Consider the following 18,874-nt stretch of genomic DNA (forward strand, 5'->3'; position numbering starts at 1 on the left):
AGAAAAAAGATAAACAAAAACAACGACCAAACAATCGAAAACTACCAAAAGATAGAGAAAAACATATCAAGAAGGTGGATATAAACATGTCGTAAAGACATAATTGTTTTTATTAAAAACTAAAAAACAAAGAAGAAAAAAACCGGTGGTCGACAACTAATATAAAAATTGATACTACTATCGGCTAAATAAAATCAGCGAATAAAACGTTAAAGAAGGTGGATATAAACATGTCGTAAAGACATAATTGTTTTTATTAAAAACTAAAAAACAAAGAAGAAAAAAACCGGTGGTCGACAACTAATATAAAATTTGATACTACTATCGGCTAAATAAAATCAGCGAAGAAAACGTTAATTTAATCTATAAAAATTGGCACAAATTGTAAAGAAAAATAAAAGAGAGGAGAGAAAAGAAGAGAAGAGAGAGAGCAGGGACGCTACTTTTATTGGTAATAAGAAACGATTGTACATATATAATAATTTAATTATGGGTAAAGTATAGTAATGGTCACTGAACATTTCTGAAGCTTGCATTTAGGTCCCCCAACTTTTAAAACTTGCAATACAGTCTCCTAACATTTATTCCGTTTGCAATATGGTCCCCCAACTTAAACCACCGTTAGAAATTAGGGTAAATTATATAAAAGGTTATTGAACTTTTTAGACACTTAAATTTAGGTCCCCCAACTTTTAAAACTTGCAAAACAGTCCTCAATTTCATTCTAAACCCCAATTTCCAAAGTAATTCAATTTCATTCTAAACCCTAAATTCCAAAATAATTCAATTAAATTCAATTATGTCAGATTTTATTATTAATTTCATCTTATTTCATGTGATACGTATTTTTTATATAAATATAATAGTATAATTCTTATCTGTTGAAGAAATTTTTTAATTAAAAAAAGTAGTTAGGATATAGAAGAGGATGAAAATAATTAGAATTTTAAATTTATAAAATGTTATTTTGACGTATAAATAAAAGTGTAAACTACTAGGTTGACAACTTAACTATCTAGCCCTTTTTACTTTTGTCATCGATCTTTTAAATTTATCAATCATACAACATAATTATTTAACTGTTTCAACTAAGCCACTAGTCGTTACCAATTGATACAAATGATGAAGTGGCAGTTAAAAGGAATTGACATTATTATACATTCAGTCTTTATTATTTATATAATCAATTTGGTCCTAAATTAAATAGAATTTAATAAATTAATCATTTAATTAGGATCTGACATGTGTTAGCACATGATCATGACACATGTCACCACCTAATTATTTATATATGCTATCAATTTGGTCCTAAATTAAATTAAATTTAATAAATTAATCATTTAACCAAGATCTGACATGTGTTAACACATGATCATGATATATGTTATTGGTGACACATGTCACCACCTAATTAGAAGAAAATTAAGTTACAAAGAAGTAAAATTTGGGTCTTGGGCAAACTCAAACCTGAGTCACGCAAATGAAAGATACAGGGTGGAGCACTAAGCTAACACCATCGTTTGTGTTAAGAGATATACAATAATACATATACTAATAGTATGACCAATGCTAGAAAAAAAAAGAATATAATGGAAATAGAAATAATGAGATTTGAACTTCGGCAAAAAATTTGAAAGCAATAAATGATGGGAAAATATTATATTTTTTTACAATAAAAATATTATATTTGATAAATTGTTTGATAGATTTAATATATTTTTTTAAATATTAGTTGATACAATATTTTAAAAGAATAAATTTAAGATTTATATATTTTTAAACTAAATTTAATAATTATTTTTCATATTTATAATTCATGATTATATATATAATCTTAAGTTGAGTATTTCTAATATAATTAATAATTTTAATTCTTATTAAAAAAAAATATTCAAAAAATATAAATGATTCATACATTAATATATGAATATATTTTTTTATTTATACATCTAAATATAAATATACATTTATATAAATATATTTTTATTCGTATATTGAAATATTTTGATTAAAATATAAACATATTTTAAATACTAGTTTATACAAGAAAAATAAAATATATCAAAAGTATAAATGATTCATACATTTAAATATAAATTGAATCATTTATATTTTCTATACATCTATATTTAATAAGAAAATAAAATTATTAGGGGACTGTTTTGCAAGTTTTAAAAGTTGGGGACCTAAATTCAAGTGCTTGAAAAGTTCAATGACCATTTATATAATTTACCCTAATTTTCTAACAGTGATTTAAGTTGAGGGACCATATTGCAAACGGAATAAATGTTGGGGGACTGTATTGCAAGTTTTAAAAGTTGGGGGACCTAAATGCAAGCTTCAGAAATGTTCAGTGACCATTACTATACTTTACCCTTTAATTATACTTGAGAAAAGATGTGTAAAATTATCTGCTCTAAAAGTTATTGGAAAATAGAGTGACGACTATAATCAATGATCATGTATTCATAGTAATGATTTAGAATTTAAAGATATATATTAGACATTAATTATTAATTGAACTAATAAGATAATTTATTAAATTTTTTAAATGAAATTAAAATTATAAATTTTGATACTTTTAATAAAAATTTTGAACTAAAAAAAATCAATTTTATAACAAATCATCATAATATTTTATATAAATTAATGGATTAATAATTTAAACATGAATAACTATAGAAAGAAAGAAATTATTATAAATATATTTTTGATTTAAGTAAGATCTAAATTTGAAAGATTAAATTAGAAAAATTACTTAAATTATATCAATCTTTTATTTTTTTAAGTATCTAAATTATTTTGTCAAAATAAAATTTTAAACTATTATATATAATTATTTTAAGTATTTCAATTAAATAAATCCTTAAATTATATATATATATATATAAAATAAAATCTCTAAAATATTTTTTTATTAAAATAAACATCTAATTTTATGTCACGTGTCAATATATTGATCGGAAAATAATTTTTTAACTGAAGCCAAACGTGAATGAAGAGCGGGTGTTTTATAACAGAAGCAGGGTACGAGATTTGCGAATTCGAAGGTTCTGGTCGGTAATTATTACATGTCTTCCCGAAGTCTGCATCGCTTCTATTATAAAACGACCCACTCTTCATTCACATTCTCTCGGTATTATGAGAATCTGGATTGCCGTTTCTAACGTCTCTGCGGTTGACATTCTCTTTTCGTTTTTTGCTTTTCGCCTTTCGAATCTCGTACGTATCGTTGCCATGGTTTTAAATAGCGGGGCAGAAATGTAATAGTGGCTGTTATTTCGCGATAGCGTCATCATCCAAAATCGGTATTGATGATTTTAGCGGTAGGTAACGGATTCACGTCAAGAACGGTCTGTCGTACTCGCAATTTAACAGGTAACTGTGTATAGCATCGATAACGACCCGCTATCACCGTTATCCTACCGTTACCAACCAAAGATTAAATGGGAAGAGGACAAGACCAGAGTTTTAAATAGCGTTTGCGTTCACGTTTTCAGTTGCGTCGTGTTTATCACGGTTATGGATATAACGGATGCTATTGCAGTCATTGTGCATATTGCGACCGTGAAATTTTTCGAATGAGTTGATTTTTTTAATAAAAAAACATATTTTTTAAAAAAATTAAAATAACGAAATAATAGCGGAATAGCAGTCTGCTATTGCCGCGATTGGCCGCGATCCGTTAAATTGTGGTCGCGATCTGCAGCTATTGGTGTGATCCCGCTTCACGCCGTTATTTTATGCGATAACGGTTTCGGACACCGCCGCGACCGTTATATGACGATCACGATACCACTATTCGACCGCTATTTGAAATCCTGGACAAGACGACAAACTAAAGCCTCTGTTTTGGGTGAAAATCTTGTATTTGTTGAGTTTCATCGCTGGTGAAGAAGTTGAGTAGAAATAAGCTTCCATTTGAGAAGGTAAAAAAATCGAGCCTCTACCTATAGTTTTGTAAAAGATGAAAAGTTAAGATAAATTTTAAAGTAGCTGAAACTTTTCTAAGAGAACTCTCTTTTCATGTTTAATTTTGCTCTAGACTCTAGTTTCAGGCCATTAATATTGTTGCTTTAATTGTTTTGTTGCCAACAGTCGGACCACATTATCGTTGGATTTTGTTTTAATAAAGTTGGTTTAACCTAATTTGAAAAAAAATTAGAACTTTTATATTTTATGCTTTGGGCCGTCCACTCCCACCTTAGTTACTCATTTTTAATTTTTTTTTTTTTTTGTAAAATATGTTTTGATAGATAGTTTAATTTCAATTTCAGCCTCCCTCTTACCTTTTACAATTTTGTTTAATTTAGAGTGTAAACTTTTATTTTCATTTAATTTAATTTCAACCGCCTCCTGCTTCTTATAACACGCCTCCTCCTCAGTTTTCTTGCATTTTCCTAATGTCTTTTGGTTATGAATTTCTATTATAAATTTTTATCTGCTATTTACCTTGTCATTTGCTTTGCCTTGGTGCTTGTTCAATCGTGTCATATTATATATATTTTTGCTTATAAATCTCTCTTTTTGACCTTTATATACAAAGGAGGATTTGGTAATTTTCTCTTTTTGCTTGAATGAGTTCCCGTATTTGTTTAGTTCATTATGACTTGAAATATTGACCATTTTTGCTTATTTACCTCATTGTTCATTTCTGTTCGGTTGCATTTTCTTATCGTCTCTTTTAACGGCTTTGGGTACCTCCATTTCTTGCAGGTTACTACAAAGCCTGAGGTAAAATAAAAAAAGGTAAACAGAGATATAATGAGGGAACTTCATAAAACATACAAGAACTCGGACCTTGGAAATCGGCGTTTAGCTTACAATGGCATGAAAAGCTTTTACACTGCTGGGGTTCTCTCGTTTGAGTCTAAGGAATTTGTTGTGAAATTGATCGAGACAGATCGTGGCCAGAGTTCATCTTCTACAGTGAGGTAATATTCTTGCATTTTATAATGGTGTCTTAACATTTTGTGTTTCATTTGATCTCATAACTTTTCTGTGACGTTTCTGGTTGTCTGTTATTGCAGGAAGGAACAAGAGTTTAAGGCAGCAATCAAATCCGTGTCCAAGCCTGACATTCATTTCCTGAGGGAGTTTTTGAGCAGAAGGCATTTTGAATGCCCTCAAGAAACTATTCAAGCTCTGGATGTTGTTCTTCGGGCTAGCCAATCTGAGAAGTACTTGCCTGTTGATTATTGTCCAGCATTTCTCGCTATTAAATTCCTGAAATATATTTTGTATTAAATCAAGTTAATAAATTTAATACATCATTCTACAAGTTAAGTTGAAGTATCCCAAAACTTCCAAGATTATCGGCATATCTAGAGAGCCTATAAGCCAGCTAACGTGAGTTTGTTATAACACTAAAATTGCTCCTAAATATTTTCAAAGTAGGACGAGGCCATGTTTATGGGGCCAGTATGGTGAAATTGTTTTATAGGTTATTTTTACTGGTTTTCTATTCACCACTATCTTAGTTACTTGTTCAAACTGAGTCAGTATTGTTGAATCGTTTTGGGGCTGTGGTTGTCATGTTTCACCATTTGCCTAAATTCCATGTTCAAACTGGGTTGGTATTTTGTTTGTTCATAATAAAATTAGCTCACCCTATTCTCATATGTAATGGGGTAAGGGGGAGGTAGGGTAGTAGGTTGCTCCCAACGCGAGGTTGGGAGCAACTTCCGTGGAAGACCTACAATTATGAATTGCCCATCATGAGACTCGATCCCACGACCACAAGATTAAAAGCCTTGCACTCTACTAACTGAGCTGGACGGACAATCATAATGGCTTCAAAAATATTATTTGGCATACTGGCTAATCAATAGCTACCACTTCTGTTATGCAACATCCTCAAGCTGTCATTTGCTTTTAATGTTCCAGGATAGTGGAGTACTAAATATTTAAAGGGTACATTATGTATCTAGTCACCGTACGAATTCATTTTGGTTATATTTAATGTTACGTTTTGATTTTATTTTAATTACTCGTCGTTAAAAAATTAACAAAATTACTGATGTGACATTTTTTATATTTTTAATGACACATTATCTTACGGTGTCACGTCAATATCACCGTTAAATTTTTAATAACTAGTGACCAAAATGAAATTATAACGTAACGTTAAGTATGATTTAAAAAAATAGTTGGATAACCAAAACATAACTATACAAATAATTGGATGACTAAATACGTAGTTTACCCATATTTAAATTCAAAAAGCTGAAATGAGAATAGTAGTTCTACTAGTACATTTGTATACTATAATAAGCCTCGGTGTATTAATAAATTTGAGTCGCATTTTTGTTTTGTTTATTATATAAGAATTGTGATTATTTTATCATGTTCCTTCACAGATGGTTGAAATTAATAAATTTGAGGCACACGAGCTTGTTGGAAAAGAATTTGGAATTCAAGTTAACAAAGATCTTGCTTTGATTGATGCTCGACTCCACCAATGGTACTGTCGCAACTGTCTTTTGGGTGGGTCCGGAAATGGGTTTCGACTTGAAAATAAAAGTGTTAGAGTCGCCACCGATCTTTTTAAAAAATATTTAGACAGATCGGACACCATCTTACTTGATTTGCGTTTTACCATAAATGTGTCGGGTTCGGGAGTCGGTTATAGTCAAGGAATGATTAGCACCCTTGTACTGCCCTTTTGGTACCAATTAATTTTTCGGTTGTCTTAATTGCGAAAATTAAAATTTATATTGAAATTTAAAAATTCAATTCGAATTGCTTAACTTTGATCGATTAAGATTATTACTGAAAAAGTCAAAAACAATATTAAATTGAAAAATAAAAATAAATAAATATCAAATAATAGGAGAAAAAAAGGTTAAAAAGGGTTTTAAAAAATAATAAAATAAGTAAAAAAATCATTAAAAGGGATAATAAAATAATAATGAAAATAAAATAAAATAAAATAAAATAAAAAGGAAAAAATGTAAATGAAAATTCGAATTAAAGGATTAAATTGAAAAGAACTAACCATTAAAGGCTTAATTGACATTAATTACGGGCTGCAGGAAAAAAAATAAGAAGTTAGAGGGTTAATTTGCAAAATATAAACAATATAAATATGGATTAAATTGAATAAATTGAAAATTCATAGACAAAATTAAAACAAGTGACCAAAATGAATTACACTTCAAAAGTTAGAGACGGCGGAAAGGATTTAACTATTGACTATTTGCACAAAGGTCCCCGACTATAAGTAGCAAAAAAAACCAAAAAAATATCATTCAAAACCTAAACAAAAAAAACAAAAACCTCTCCCAAACACTCTCAACCGGCCCCGATGGCCGGCCACCGTCCAGTGGCCTCCCCGTCGCTCCCCAAACTTACCTCAAAATGACCCCCTCGATCCCGTGAACACAAATCCAAGGCCCGATTATCCTGAATCGAGCTGAGTTGTCGTAGATCTAAATAAAAGGCTTCAACTTTACCTTTTCCGACGTGTCTTCTCGGCTTCCCGACGTTTCTTCTCCTCCGACGAGGCCCTCTGGTGTTCCTACCGACCTTCGATGAGGCAAAATTTCGCCTTCTGGTTTCGATTTTGGTGTTTTTGGTTCGATAACTTTTGGGGTTTAGCCGAGTAATGCCTTGTTTTCTTGGTTTTTTGGATTTGGTATATTGCTTGCTTAGTTTTGCTGCTGTGTTGCTGGACCTTTTTTGCTTGTTTGCTCCGATATATTTCTTGTTGTGGTGTTTCGTGTTTTTCTAGTTCCCCGGTTTAATTTCAGTCCCCTCCCTTGATGGCTCGGTGGGGTAATTTATATCCCCTCCACCGGTGGTCGTTTCTGATTATTGTGGTTACTGCTCGTTGTTGGCCAAGGATTTCCTGATGGGTTAATCTCGATTTTCTTGGCCGAAAATCTCGGCGCCTTTGAAACACCTATTGGACACCTCTGGTGAAATCTGGATCATTAGATCAGAGGGCCAGATCTAACGGCCCTCAATTGGCTGTGCGTTTGACTTGAAGATGAAACCCTAATGGACTCTATTCCTGTTGGGCTTGCATGCTTGGGCCTCCCACCGGGTTTGCTTTTTGGGTCAGGCTTGCAGGCTCAGTTGGGCTTTGACCCGAACCTGGATTTTGGATCCAAAAATAAAATTAAATAAATAAGTAATAATAAAAATAACAAATAATCATAAATAAATAAATAAAATATATATAATATTATTTTCCGAAATAAAATATTTTAAAACTATATATTATATGTTTTCAAAAAAACGTTTCCAAAAACTATATATATACTTTTTTAAAAATATTTTAAAAACTATATATTATATATTTTTCAAAAAATATTTTCAAAACTATATATTATATATTATTTCAAAATAATATTTTCAAAACTATATATTATATATATATTCAAAATGTTTTCAAAATTATATATTATATATATTTTTTCAAAAATCATTTGAAAACTAAATATATATAATATACAAAAATCATTTTCAAAACTATATAATATATAATTTTTAAAAATCATTTTAAACAATTATTATATGTTTTCAAAAATCGTTTTATAAAAATTATATATTATATTTTTCAAAAATATTTTCAAAAATTATATTATATTAATATATATATATATATAACATAAAATAAAATCCAGACGAAAATGAGTGTCTACATGTACTAATATACTAATATGTAATATCTTCAATAGAAGTCAATTTCTTTTCATAAATTCAACGTTTGTTTGTTCTGCTTGCTGCAGCTTAAGTATCATGATAGTGGACTTGAACCAAGTGTTCGTCCTGATTTGGGATCATGGAACATGAACAATAAGGTGATATGTTATTTTTTTTACCTCTTTATCATTTAAGTAATTTTTGGAAAAATAATTAGAATGATTTTTTGGCCTCCCCTTGCTTTAGAGTTCATCTTGTGCATCACTCTTCCAATTCCTTTCAAAGTTCTTATGAGTTTCTGGTCATTTTTCTGTGGTTTAATATTGTTTAAGCTCTGGCCAGGATTCTAGCATTCTTGTGTGAAATATCCTTACTAGGTTTAAAGTATCAACATTTTTCTCTGCAGAAAATGGTCAATGGTGGGAGATGTGCAACGACAAAGGAATGGTATGGTGCGCTTTTTGTAGGTGCAGATATCAGTTTTTTTTAAGTCGAATGACTGCCTTCATTGTCCCTCCTTTATTGTAGGAGTTGTGTAAATTTGAGTCAATCGATATGCGTTCAGCAGCTCCTACTGATAGCATGGATCAAACTCTCTTGAAGATTTACAGAGAGTCTGCTGACTAGAATAAGCCACTTCAATTGTTGATGGTCATCCTACCTGATGGACGTGATCGAACTGTCCCATATGGTATTCCACTTGTGACTACCGATCTGCCTACAATTATATTTGGTGCGGATGTCACTCATCCTAAGCCTGGAGAAGATTCTACTTCTTGAATTGCTGCAGTAAGCATATTCTTTGTTCTTTGTCATCTCATTTTAAGAGGGTGTTATTGGCTGGCTGCAGGTAGTGGCTTCAGTGGACTGGCCAGAGATAACCAAGTACCGTGGCATTGTCTCCGCACAGCTCATCGGGAGGAAATAATCCAGGACCTCTATAAAACTAAGCATCCGGTAACGGGTATAGTAGCTCATGATGGTATCATAAGGTAGGGAAGTAGATATAGATTTATTTCAGCTCCTGTCTTTAGTTATTAGAAATGTCCTACTTCATTTATCGACAATTTCTTGTTCTCTCAGGGAATTGCTTCTTGGTTTCTACAAGTCAACCAACAAACAAAACCTTCTAGGATTATTTTTCTAGGTTAATATTGTTTCTGACCATCCAATTCCTTGTACCTCTTTAGCTTGTTTCTGATAACTGTTATGTAATCTGGCAGAGATGGTGTGAGTGAAGGTCAATTCAGTCGAGTTTACTCCATGAAGTGGATGCTATTCATAAGGTATTCAATCTGGTTATCTTTTGTGGTACTTTGTAGCAGGGCTATTTCTCGGACAAAGTAATTTCCATATGTTTTGAGTAAATCCTATTTAGACATTTAATTAGGAGATAAAACTTGATTAGACTCAAAAAGTCAAAATTATTTTTAATTTTGAATTTTTGAGTCAGTTCGAATTTTTATTTTAGTTTTTGAGTTCAATTCGAATTTGGATACCCAATTTGAGGGGGAATTTCTCCTTTTGAAAACTTTTTTTTTTCAATTAATTTCTTAATTTTGTATGATTCTTCTTTAATTACTTTAGTTTATGCTCATTTTTAACTAAATCAAACCACATGTTCCACTAATACTATAAAAACCTATTAACTTCAATTACTATTATTAACCACAATTTTTTTTTGTAATTTAATTTGGTCATTTGGTTGATTTTTTTATAATTTTTTTCTTCCCATCAATTCATTTGTTATAATTTCATCAATAATTTGTCTTAAAAATATCTTATTTAAAAATAATATTATGAATATATTTTTATAATTTTAGGCGTTATTTGATTTATTAAATAATATATAAATCTTACCCATGTAAAAGAATATGAAGAAATATGTATGTATATCTTAAATGAATAGTAAAAGTAGTTTAAGTTGATATCAATATGTGCTATAATATTATCAAAAATTACAATAAAATTTAAAGAGATTCAAAGAACTTGACACGAAACTCAATTCGTCTCGAAATATCTCTAAGTGAAAAGTTAAAATCATAAAATATGGCTCGTAATTTAATTAACTCGAAATTTTTTAACTTGACTAGACCAAATAATCTTCCATACATTTAAAAACAACACTGTATTATGATTGTGTTTCAGTCTTTTACCATCTTTCAAATGAATCCGTCTATACTTCAACATCGGCATATTAACAGAGGTAGTGATAGTAGAGTTCACTTTATAAAGTTGGTACTTTTTGGTTTTTGCAATGCCTTTTGGTGTTTAGGCTTCTGAGTTCTGAACCTTTAGTTTTTCTTCCTTCCTCTAGGCTTGTGCCTCAATCCAGGAGGGATATTTGCCACCAGTTACGTTTGTTGTGGTGCAGAAGAGGCATAATACTCGCTTATTTCCTACTGACCACAATGACCGGAGTAAAACTGATAAGAGCGGCAATGTCTTGCCAGGTAACAAATGTTCCATAATTGAACAACAGCATAAATAATCAAATACTCTAATACCTGTACACTAGCATAATCCATTATCTTACCGCTTTGCAGGTACTGTTGTGGACACCAAGATTTGTCACCCCACTGAGTTTGATTTTTATCTCAATAGTCATGCTGGGATTCAGGTAAGCTGAGGCTCGCCTTGATCTTTTTATACCTGTTTTCATTTTCTTCTATTTTCTGATACTAAATGTATTCAATTATTTTTCTTGTGTAGGGAACCAGCAAGCCCGCCCATTATCATGTCCTGTATGATGAAAACTGGTTCAGTGCAGACCGTTTGCAAAAGCTCACCAACGATTTATGTTATACGTGTGTACTTATTACTTTCTCTGTAATCTTTAACTAATGTGAATAAATAATGCTCAGAATACACTCCTAATTAATTATTTCCCTCATCTAGGTATGCAAGGTGCACTAGATCGGTTTCCATAGGTTAGTAATATTTCTGTTTTCTTAAATCTGTTCTTATTCTGAAGTAGGTAGTCAGATAATAATTTGATAAAATTTGCAGTGCCACCAGCTTATTATGCCCATCTAGCTTCTTTTAGGGCACGATAATATGTTGAAGATAAGATGTCGGACAGTGGCTCTACCAGTGGAAGCCAAAAACCAAAGAACCAGAATGCCACGGTTCGTCCCCTGCCCAGCATCAAAGAAAATGTGAAGGAAGTAATGTTCCACTGCTGAGTAAACTTCTAACCCTTGAAATTACAGACTCGTTTTGGCTTGTGAATTCTGGATGTGGATGGTTTAGTTATAGTATATGTACATGTCAAGATGTACAGGGGACAGATTTTCAGTCGTTTTGCACTTAAGATTCCATCTGTAGATGATTTTCTTACAAAATTTGCTTTACTGCACCATTCTAAATATTTTTCAACTGATAAAAGTCATCATTGCCATTTTGGTATAAAGATTTGGTCCCATCAAAACAAAGTTTCATGCATTCCTGTTATCTGCTTAAAGTTACAAATGCCAAAAGGTATAATAAATTCCAATTTGCTGCCAAAATGGACAGCATATGAATATAAAGATACATAGTCACAGTAAATCACCGAAATCCGTAATTTTACACGATTACAGTAACAGAGCCTCGAAAATAACCCCTAACAATTGTATTATACATCCATCAACCGGCCACAAGATAGCATCGTGGTTCTACTGGTAACGGCAGATTGGCGAGAACATTTGCTATGTGGGTGTTAAGTTCCCAATCCTTACAATATATGCTACATGAGCAATAGACCAGTAATCGCAATAATGGGTAGAAGTAATGCTATCATGCTTCGTGTTTGATCCTGCGATGAACCATCATTGCTCATCTGCCCCGCGTTTACGAATTCAGTTCTTGCTGTGTTAACATTTGTTGAGACGTTGACTGACATTGAACCTAATCATAATACACAATGCAGCAGATTTAGAGTCCGATCGCACTCTTGATCATCAGATGCACATCTATATTCTAATGTAAAATCTTAAAGCTTATCACACTTACAGTCATAGTTGGTCCATCCGATCCGTTGATTTGCCAAATCATAAACAAAGATTTTGTCTTTTAGAACAAGATCTGCAGCCAAAAAAAGGGAACTGTTTATGGCTTGCTGCGTTCATTGTACAGGCAAAAAACAACCAGCAAAGTGATCAAAAACACAAATTTCACGCATAAAGGTAATGTTATTAGACCTACAAATAACTGTCTCAATCAGATTTTAGACCTATAAATAGCTCTCAATCTGATACTTCTTTTTTAAAATTAAACACTTCATAGAAATAAGGAAATTCATCAAGTCTCCGAACAAGTATATAATGTAATCGATTGAAACATTCTGTGCCAACAAAATACCTCCTAAAATTGTTATCCCTTGACCCTGGATTTTCTGAAAGCCGACGCACCATGCTGCAGCACCACCCTGTAAATATCAAAGTCGCCCATTTCTCATTCAGAAAGTTCGGATATGAAATAAAAATCACACAACAAAGTATACAAGGAAGTTCATTCAGACTAAAACTAAATTTTATACATTGGCTAATGATTATGTTGAAGCAGTAAATAAAGATAATAAACAACAAAGAACTTCAGGCGAGCAACACAAGGTCGCGAAGCAGCAGCTAATAGTCCCGTTCCAATGAAGAAAACAAGACAAACCCTCTTCCATATAATAGAGAAAGAAAATACAACAGAAGAGATACTAATCTATGTATGCATGTCCAAAGCTTTGACTCACGATAGAATTCTGCTGTACAAGATAGTCCTGCGGATTTAAAATCAAGGATGCACCACCAGCAAAGTTCAGACTAACTTGAGGGAATATTTCATTGACGCTGAACAGAAAGTTAACCTAACGTCAGTTACACATATGAGTTACAATCAGCTTTGAAGATCGACAGCCAATGAAATAACATCAGTGGGGAGTCAACCTGGAGGTTATTAAGTAGCATTGATTTCCTTTGTTAAGAATAGGGCGCACAGTTTGTGAAACAGTGTTTGTGATCTGCACAACAAGAGAATCCTCAATCATTAAATTCGTGATATACAAATTCATACCAGAAAGACAAGAATAGCAGGCGAATAGCATTTTTTTAGTGATGATCGATCCCCTTAATGATGCCCAAGTATCAGTAAAACCTCAGTTGACACTTACAGCATTCATGAAAGCATCATAAGCTTCCTCGGCTAGGTATGCCAAAGTTGTCCCGGAATCAACTATTGTTCCTTGGCTGCTCGATGTTGAAAACACTGATGGGTTTATTGATAAAACTTGTCCACCAACTGAAATGCTTCGCAGATCAAGATTATAGTGAGGCCTGAAATTTTTTGGTGCAAGACTGGTTAAGCAAATAGCCTATGAAGCCTTATATGTTCCAATGATGAACAATATTTATATGCAGGGCCTACGAATCTAAATGACAGATGAAAAACCAGAGTTACGAGTCCAGCTATGATGAGATAAAACGAGAAAGAGACATTAAGAATTTCTTCCAAAGAAAAGAGCACATACTGTGATCGGACAAGTGGCGTATAAACGATATTTGGCTCCACGATCTCACCAAAAACAAGCACACCTCCACCACCATTATTCCCTTTCAAGCAGTGAGAAAACATTCTAGGTGTTATTCCCTGTGAAGAAAGTTGAGAGATTACAGACAAACTCTGCTGCCCAAACCCAAAGATTCCATCAACTGCTCTATCAGACTTTGTCAAGTCCCCGGTCTGCGACACACTACACCTGTTTCACAATCCATGACCTTTTAAGCCAACAGATTCCACTTTCTAAATCAAACAAATTCAAAACAACACGATTAGCATTTCAATATCAACGGACTACACAGCTCACCCAAACATAATAGGTGCCGTAGAATTAGTAGTCATAGATCCCTCGAGTATCGAATTCAAATGCAACAAATCAGCTACATAATAGCCCGATGTCCCACTACCATCTCCATACTGAAATGCGTAACTGCACTGATTGGTCTGGCTCGAACAGCCAGAATCCGATGATTGGAGACCTGCTCGACATCTTGTGTCCGAACATGGGATTAATGAAGCTGTTGTTGAGCTTCCAGGATCAAACAAATTAAGTTCAATCTGCAAGAAAAACAAAGTTGCTAAAGTCTTTTTTTTTTCCTTTCAATCAACTATACAACTGAGAAAACAATAAGAGCATATACAAGGAAAAGCGAAATTTACTTTAAGTCCACTAGTTTGAGGACAACCATTGCAGGAATTGCACCCTATCCATAAAACATCACTTCCCGTATCAATCTGTACATAAAATTCCCTTGGAGGAGAACCTAATTGTATTTTGGTATAATATAGCCTAACAAAAAAAATCAGTAAATTAAAAGGAAAAAATGAAAATAGAAGTAGCAAAAAGCCAAAGCAAAATCAGAGAAAAAAAGGAGGAGAGTATTAGTAAAATATTATTAATGAATTCTAAAGGAAAAGGAAGACTAGTTACAAGGGAAAAAGAAAAAGAGACGCTAAACAACTTTACCAAAATGAAGAGCAGAGGGGAGACTAATGAAAATGTTAAATTTCATTTAAATAGTAAACACCCAACATAAAAAAATCATCAAATATTTTAAAAATTCAATACAAATTTAGAAACCTAACCTCCAAAAGAAAAATAAAATGGAAAACAAAACCCAGAAAAAGGCAGTAAACAAATTTTATTTGAATTTATTTACCCAACGAGAAACGGATCATAGGTGCCCAGAACAGGAAAATCTACGACACCAACAGAGGAAGACTGCAGCAACCTTCCATGCCTGAGTCTATCACGCTCTCTGAGTTGACTCAGCTCGAGTTCATGACTCGCCAGGGGAATCCTTCTCTCCAGCTGCAAAGTTGAAGGAAAACCACCCATAACTAACGCAGACTCAAAAAGGAAAGCCGCTATCATAATCCAGGCGGTAAAAGTCGCCGCCATTTTCCCCTTCCTTCTCTTACGGAAGCTCTGTAGCACTGTCTAATGTCTTTGTTCTTCTTTTAACAAAATTATTTCTCTGTAAAATAAAATAAGGAAGGGAAATTTGGAAAGAAAAAGAAAGGGAATTGGGGTTTAGCGGAAAACTAGAAAACAAGGAGGAAGATCATTCGGAGAGAAGGATTTAGGAGGGATGAGTTTGGGTTTGAGAACATAGAGCATACAGTTTGAGGGAGAAAGCTTAAAAGGAAACAGAGACGGAAATAAACACGACATGGATTACGTTAATGTTGCCTACTTATATATATATATTTTTAATTTCTTTCAAAAATGTTTTTAATAAAGCATCATTAGGATAAATTATAAACTTCACTATTAAACTTTGATCTCATTCTTGTTTTGTTTATTAACGTTTATGAGTTTTTAATTTAATCATTAAATATTTTATTTATTTTTTATATTTATAAGTAGGTATTACATTACATTATTTTCTTTTCTTTTTCTTTTAGTTTTATCTCCTTTTTGAAAGATTAAAGTTTTACAGTTTTGGTCCTATCACATTGAAGTCAAAATCATCATTCTTTACGTTTTTAATAACTCAAGACAGTAGCAAACTCATCTCGTGGTCTCTTATTATCCTTTCGGTTTAAATTTCTCAAATTACGTTAAAATTCGTGAAACTCAAGTCAAAATTCAAAATTCACAAAGTCCTAGATCACTTTAATAAAACAACAAAGTAAAAGGACATTTCATATTAAAAAAAGAAGAGTAGTTGAAATGGAAAACGAGTGGAGAATTCAAATAAATGAGGATTCTTGGATGGCAATGTAAGATTATGATTTATGACTCATAAAAGCTTTGTAAAGGCACAATACAGCAATTATAATCGAAGTGAATTCCCAATTAAATGAAGGAGAAATTCAACTATCTTTTTAATATGAAAAGCCACCGCTCATTCATTCATTCATTCTCTCATAAATATAAATATAATTAATTGTTTTTAGTTAATGTTTTTAGACCCATTTTGTTCTTAAAATAGTTTTACATGTAATCAAATATAGTTTAGTAGTGTTAACTTATTTTTTTATAATATATTGTTTCATAAGAATTTAAATAAAAAAAATTAGGGTAAACTATATATTTAGTACTTAAACTATCAATTTTGGTATGTTTTAGTACCTAAACTTTTATTTTTTTTCAAATTCATACTTAACATTTAGTTTTTGTTTTATTTTAGTATCCTTAAAAATTCAATGGAACTTTTGCATGTGACATTTTTCATGAGTAAATTACATCATTCATCCTTTAACTATATTCTCACTTCTATTTCGGTCATTAAAGTTTAGAAACTTTCAATTTAAATACTCAACTTTTAAATTGTCATGTTTTAATCAATCTAATTTGTTTTATTAATAATATTTTATGACATTATATTTTTTTATTATTTTATTAATATATTATTAAAATAAAAAATTAAATTTGAAAGTTAGAGTGATTAAATTATGAGTAATTTGAAAGTTAAGTAATTAAATTAAAAAATAAACTTCAATGACCAAAATAGGAATGAGAAGATAGTTAAGGGATGAATGATGAAATCTACCCACAAAAGCGTCATGTTGTAACAGTTTCATTAAGTTTTTAACGGTTGGGTATTAAAATGAAACAAAAATTAAATGTTAGCTATGATTTAAAAAAAATAAAAGTTTAAATACCAAAACGGATCAAACTAATAACTTAAGTATTAAATGTGTAGTTTATCCTAAAAATTATTATACTTCACAAAGAGGATTTGCATATAATATACAAAAATTTCAAAATATAATCTATAAGAAAGAGATAAATGATAATAAAATTTTATTTATTTTTTCATTATAAATATTAAAATAACTCTAATAATGGGAAATTTATATTATAAAGAAGATTTATGTAGGGTTGAAACTATATGTTGTGTTGAAGGAGTCTTGGACGCCCATTTTTTTTAGTTTAAATATATTTCAAAGTTTTCTAATAAAATTATATATATATATATATATATATATATATATATATATATATATATATATATATACTATTTTGATGTGAAATTTAGATTATAAAGAAGATTTATGTAGGGACGAAGATGACTATCCAGCTCAGTTGGTAGAACACAAGGTTCTTAACCTTGAGGTCGTGGGATCGAGTCCCACGGAAGGCATTTCATAATTCATAGGTCTTCTATAGAAGCTGCTCTCAATTTGGTGTTGAGGGCAACCTACTATCTTACCTCCCCTTACCCCATTACATTTGGGAACAAGGGACAACCATTTATGTAGGGACGAAACTATACGGTGTGTTGAAGTAGGGGTTATCAAATTCGGGCATAGGATTTTTGGGTATTCGAAGTTTTGGGTACCCAGATCTTCAAGTAATTGATTGGTCGGTCTGTAACTTGAACCGGATGTTACAGGTATCTGGTCATTGAGTACCCGAATTTTTCAAATTATTAATTTAAAATAAACATATACAAATTTAATTGTGTACTCGGGTAACCTGGTACTAGAAAAAAAGCATGCACAAATTATTAGTTTTAAGGATTTCAATTTTGGGAATGAACATTTTTTTTTTAAATTTTATTAGTTTAACTTAATATATAAAATTATTAAGTATTAATAATTAAATATGTAGTAATTTTATTATCTATAAAAAATATAATTGGGTATCCGAAAAATTTTAACTTTGTGACTTGGGCCCCACCCGGAAAATGTCGGGCTGGATACCCGACTTGGAACTTGAATTTTTTTTTTAAAATACCCGATTTTTTTATCGAGTCGGCGAGTCGAGTCTTCCAGATCATTCGGGTTGGGTATTTCTGAACACCTCTATGTTGAAGGAGTCTTACCTCTATTTTTTTTTAGTTTAACCATATTTCAAGTATTTTATAAGTTTGGAAACTAATCAAATTGACTTTGAATCATAATATTTAAGTCTTTATTGTTTAGTTTCTTACCTCAACGAAAAAAATATTATATGTCTAGAACATATAATTGATTGGTTTTAAAATTAGATAATTGACTCATTGTTCTTGGTTTAAATATTTATTTGGTCCCTATCAATTTTGAAATTAAACAATTTATGTCTAGAACAAGTTTATTTTATTTACAAACTTTTAAAATTCTTACCAATTTTAAAGTTTGACAAATTACCCCTCTAATATTATATCCTAGTTCAATCACTGGATTCATATAATCTTAAATCTAACATCGTAAAAAGATAATGGTCTAATGTTTTGTTGTGATTATATTGTGTTATAAACTTGTTAAA

The 18,874-nt window shown here is 31.4% G+C and overlaps 1 protein-coding gene and 1 pseudogene across 2 annotated transcripts; one reads left to right on the plus strand and one right to left on the minus strand.

Moving 5' to 3' along the window:
* The first annotated feature begins 3,141 nt into the window (after window positions 1-3,141).
* LOC120199347 lies at window positions 3,142-11,834 on the plus strand (annotated as a pseudogene).
* A 397-nt stretch (window positions 11,835-12,231) lies between these two features.
* Window positions 12,232-15,826, minus strand: LOC120203669 (aspartic proteinase 39-like). 2 transcript variants are annotated; one of them, XM_039203863.1, is made up of 10 exons: window positions 15,336-15,824; window positions 14,836-14,965; window positions 14,483-14,733; window positions 14,147-14,374; window positions 13,790-13,952; window positions 13,566-13,639; window positions 13,373-13,469; window positions 12,991-13,057; window positions 12,643-12,714; window positions 12,232-12,537 (listed from the first exon to the last, which is right to left on the minus strand). In XM_039203863.1, the coding sequence occupies exons 1-10, from the start codon at window positions 15,575-15,577 to the stop codon at window positions 12,377-12,379; spliced, it is 1,485 nt and encodes a 494-aa protein (XP_039059794.1). In that variant the 5' UTR covers window positions 15,578-15,824; the 3' UTR covers window positions 12,232-12,376. The 2 variants fall into 2 exon arrangements, with proteins under 2 accessions (XP_039059794.1, XP_039059799.1); XM_039203868.1 differs by lacking the exons at window positions 12,232-12,537; window positions 12,643-12,714 and having other exon boundaries at window positions 13,001-13,057; window positions 13,301-13,469; window positions 15,336-15,826.
* Window positions 15,827-18,874: the final 3,048 nt, after the last annotated feature.

The sequence above is a fragment of the Hibiscus syriacus genome, unplaced genomic scaffold (assembly GCF_006381635.1).
Source record: "Hibiscus syriacus cultivar Baekdansim isolate YM2019G1 unplaced genomic scaffold, ASM638163v2 tig00000340_pilon, whole genome shotgun sequence".
In the NCBI taxonomy this organism is placed as follows: Eukaryota; Viridiplantae; Streptophyta; class Magnoliopsida; order Malvales; family Malvaceae; genus Hibiscus; species Hibiscus syriacus.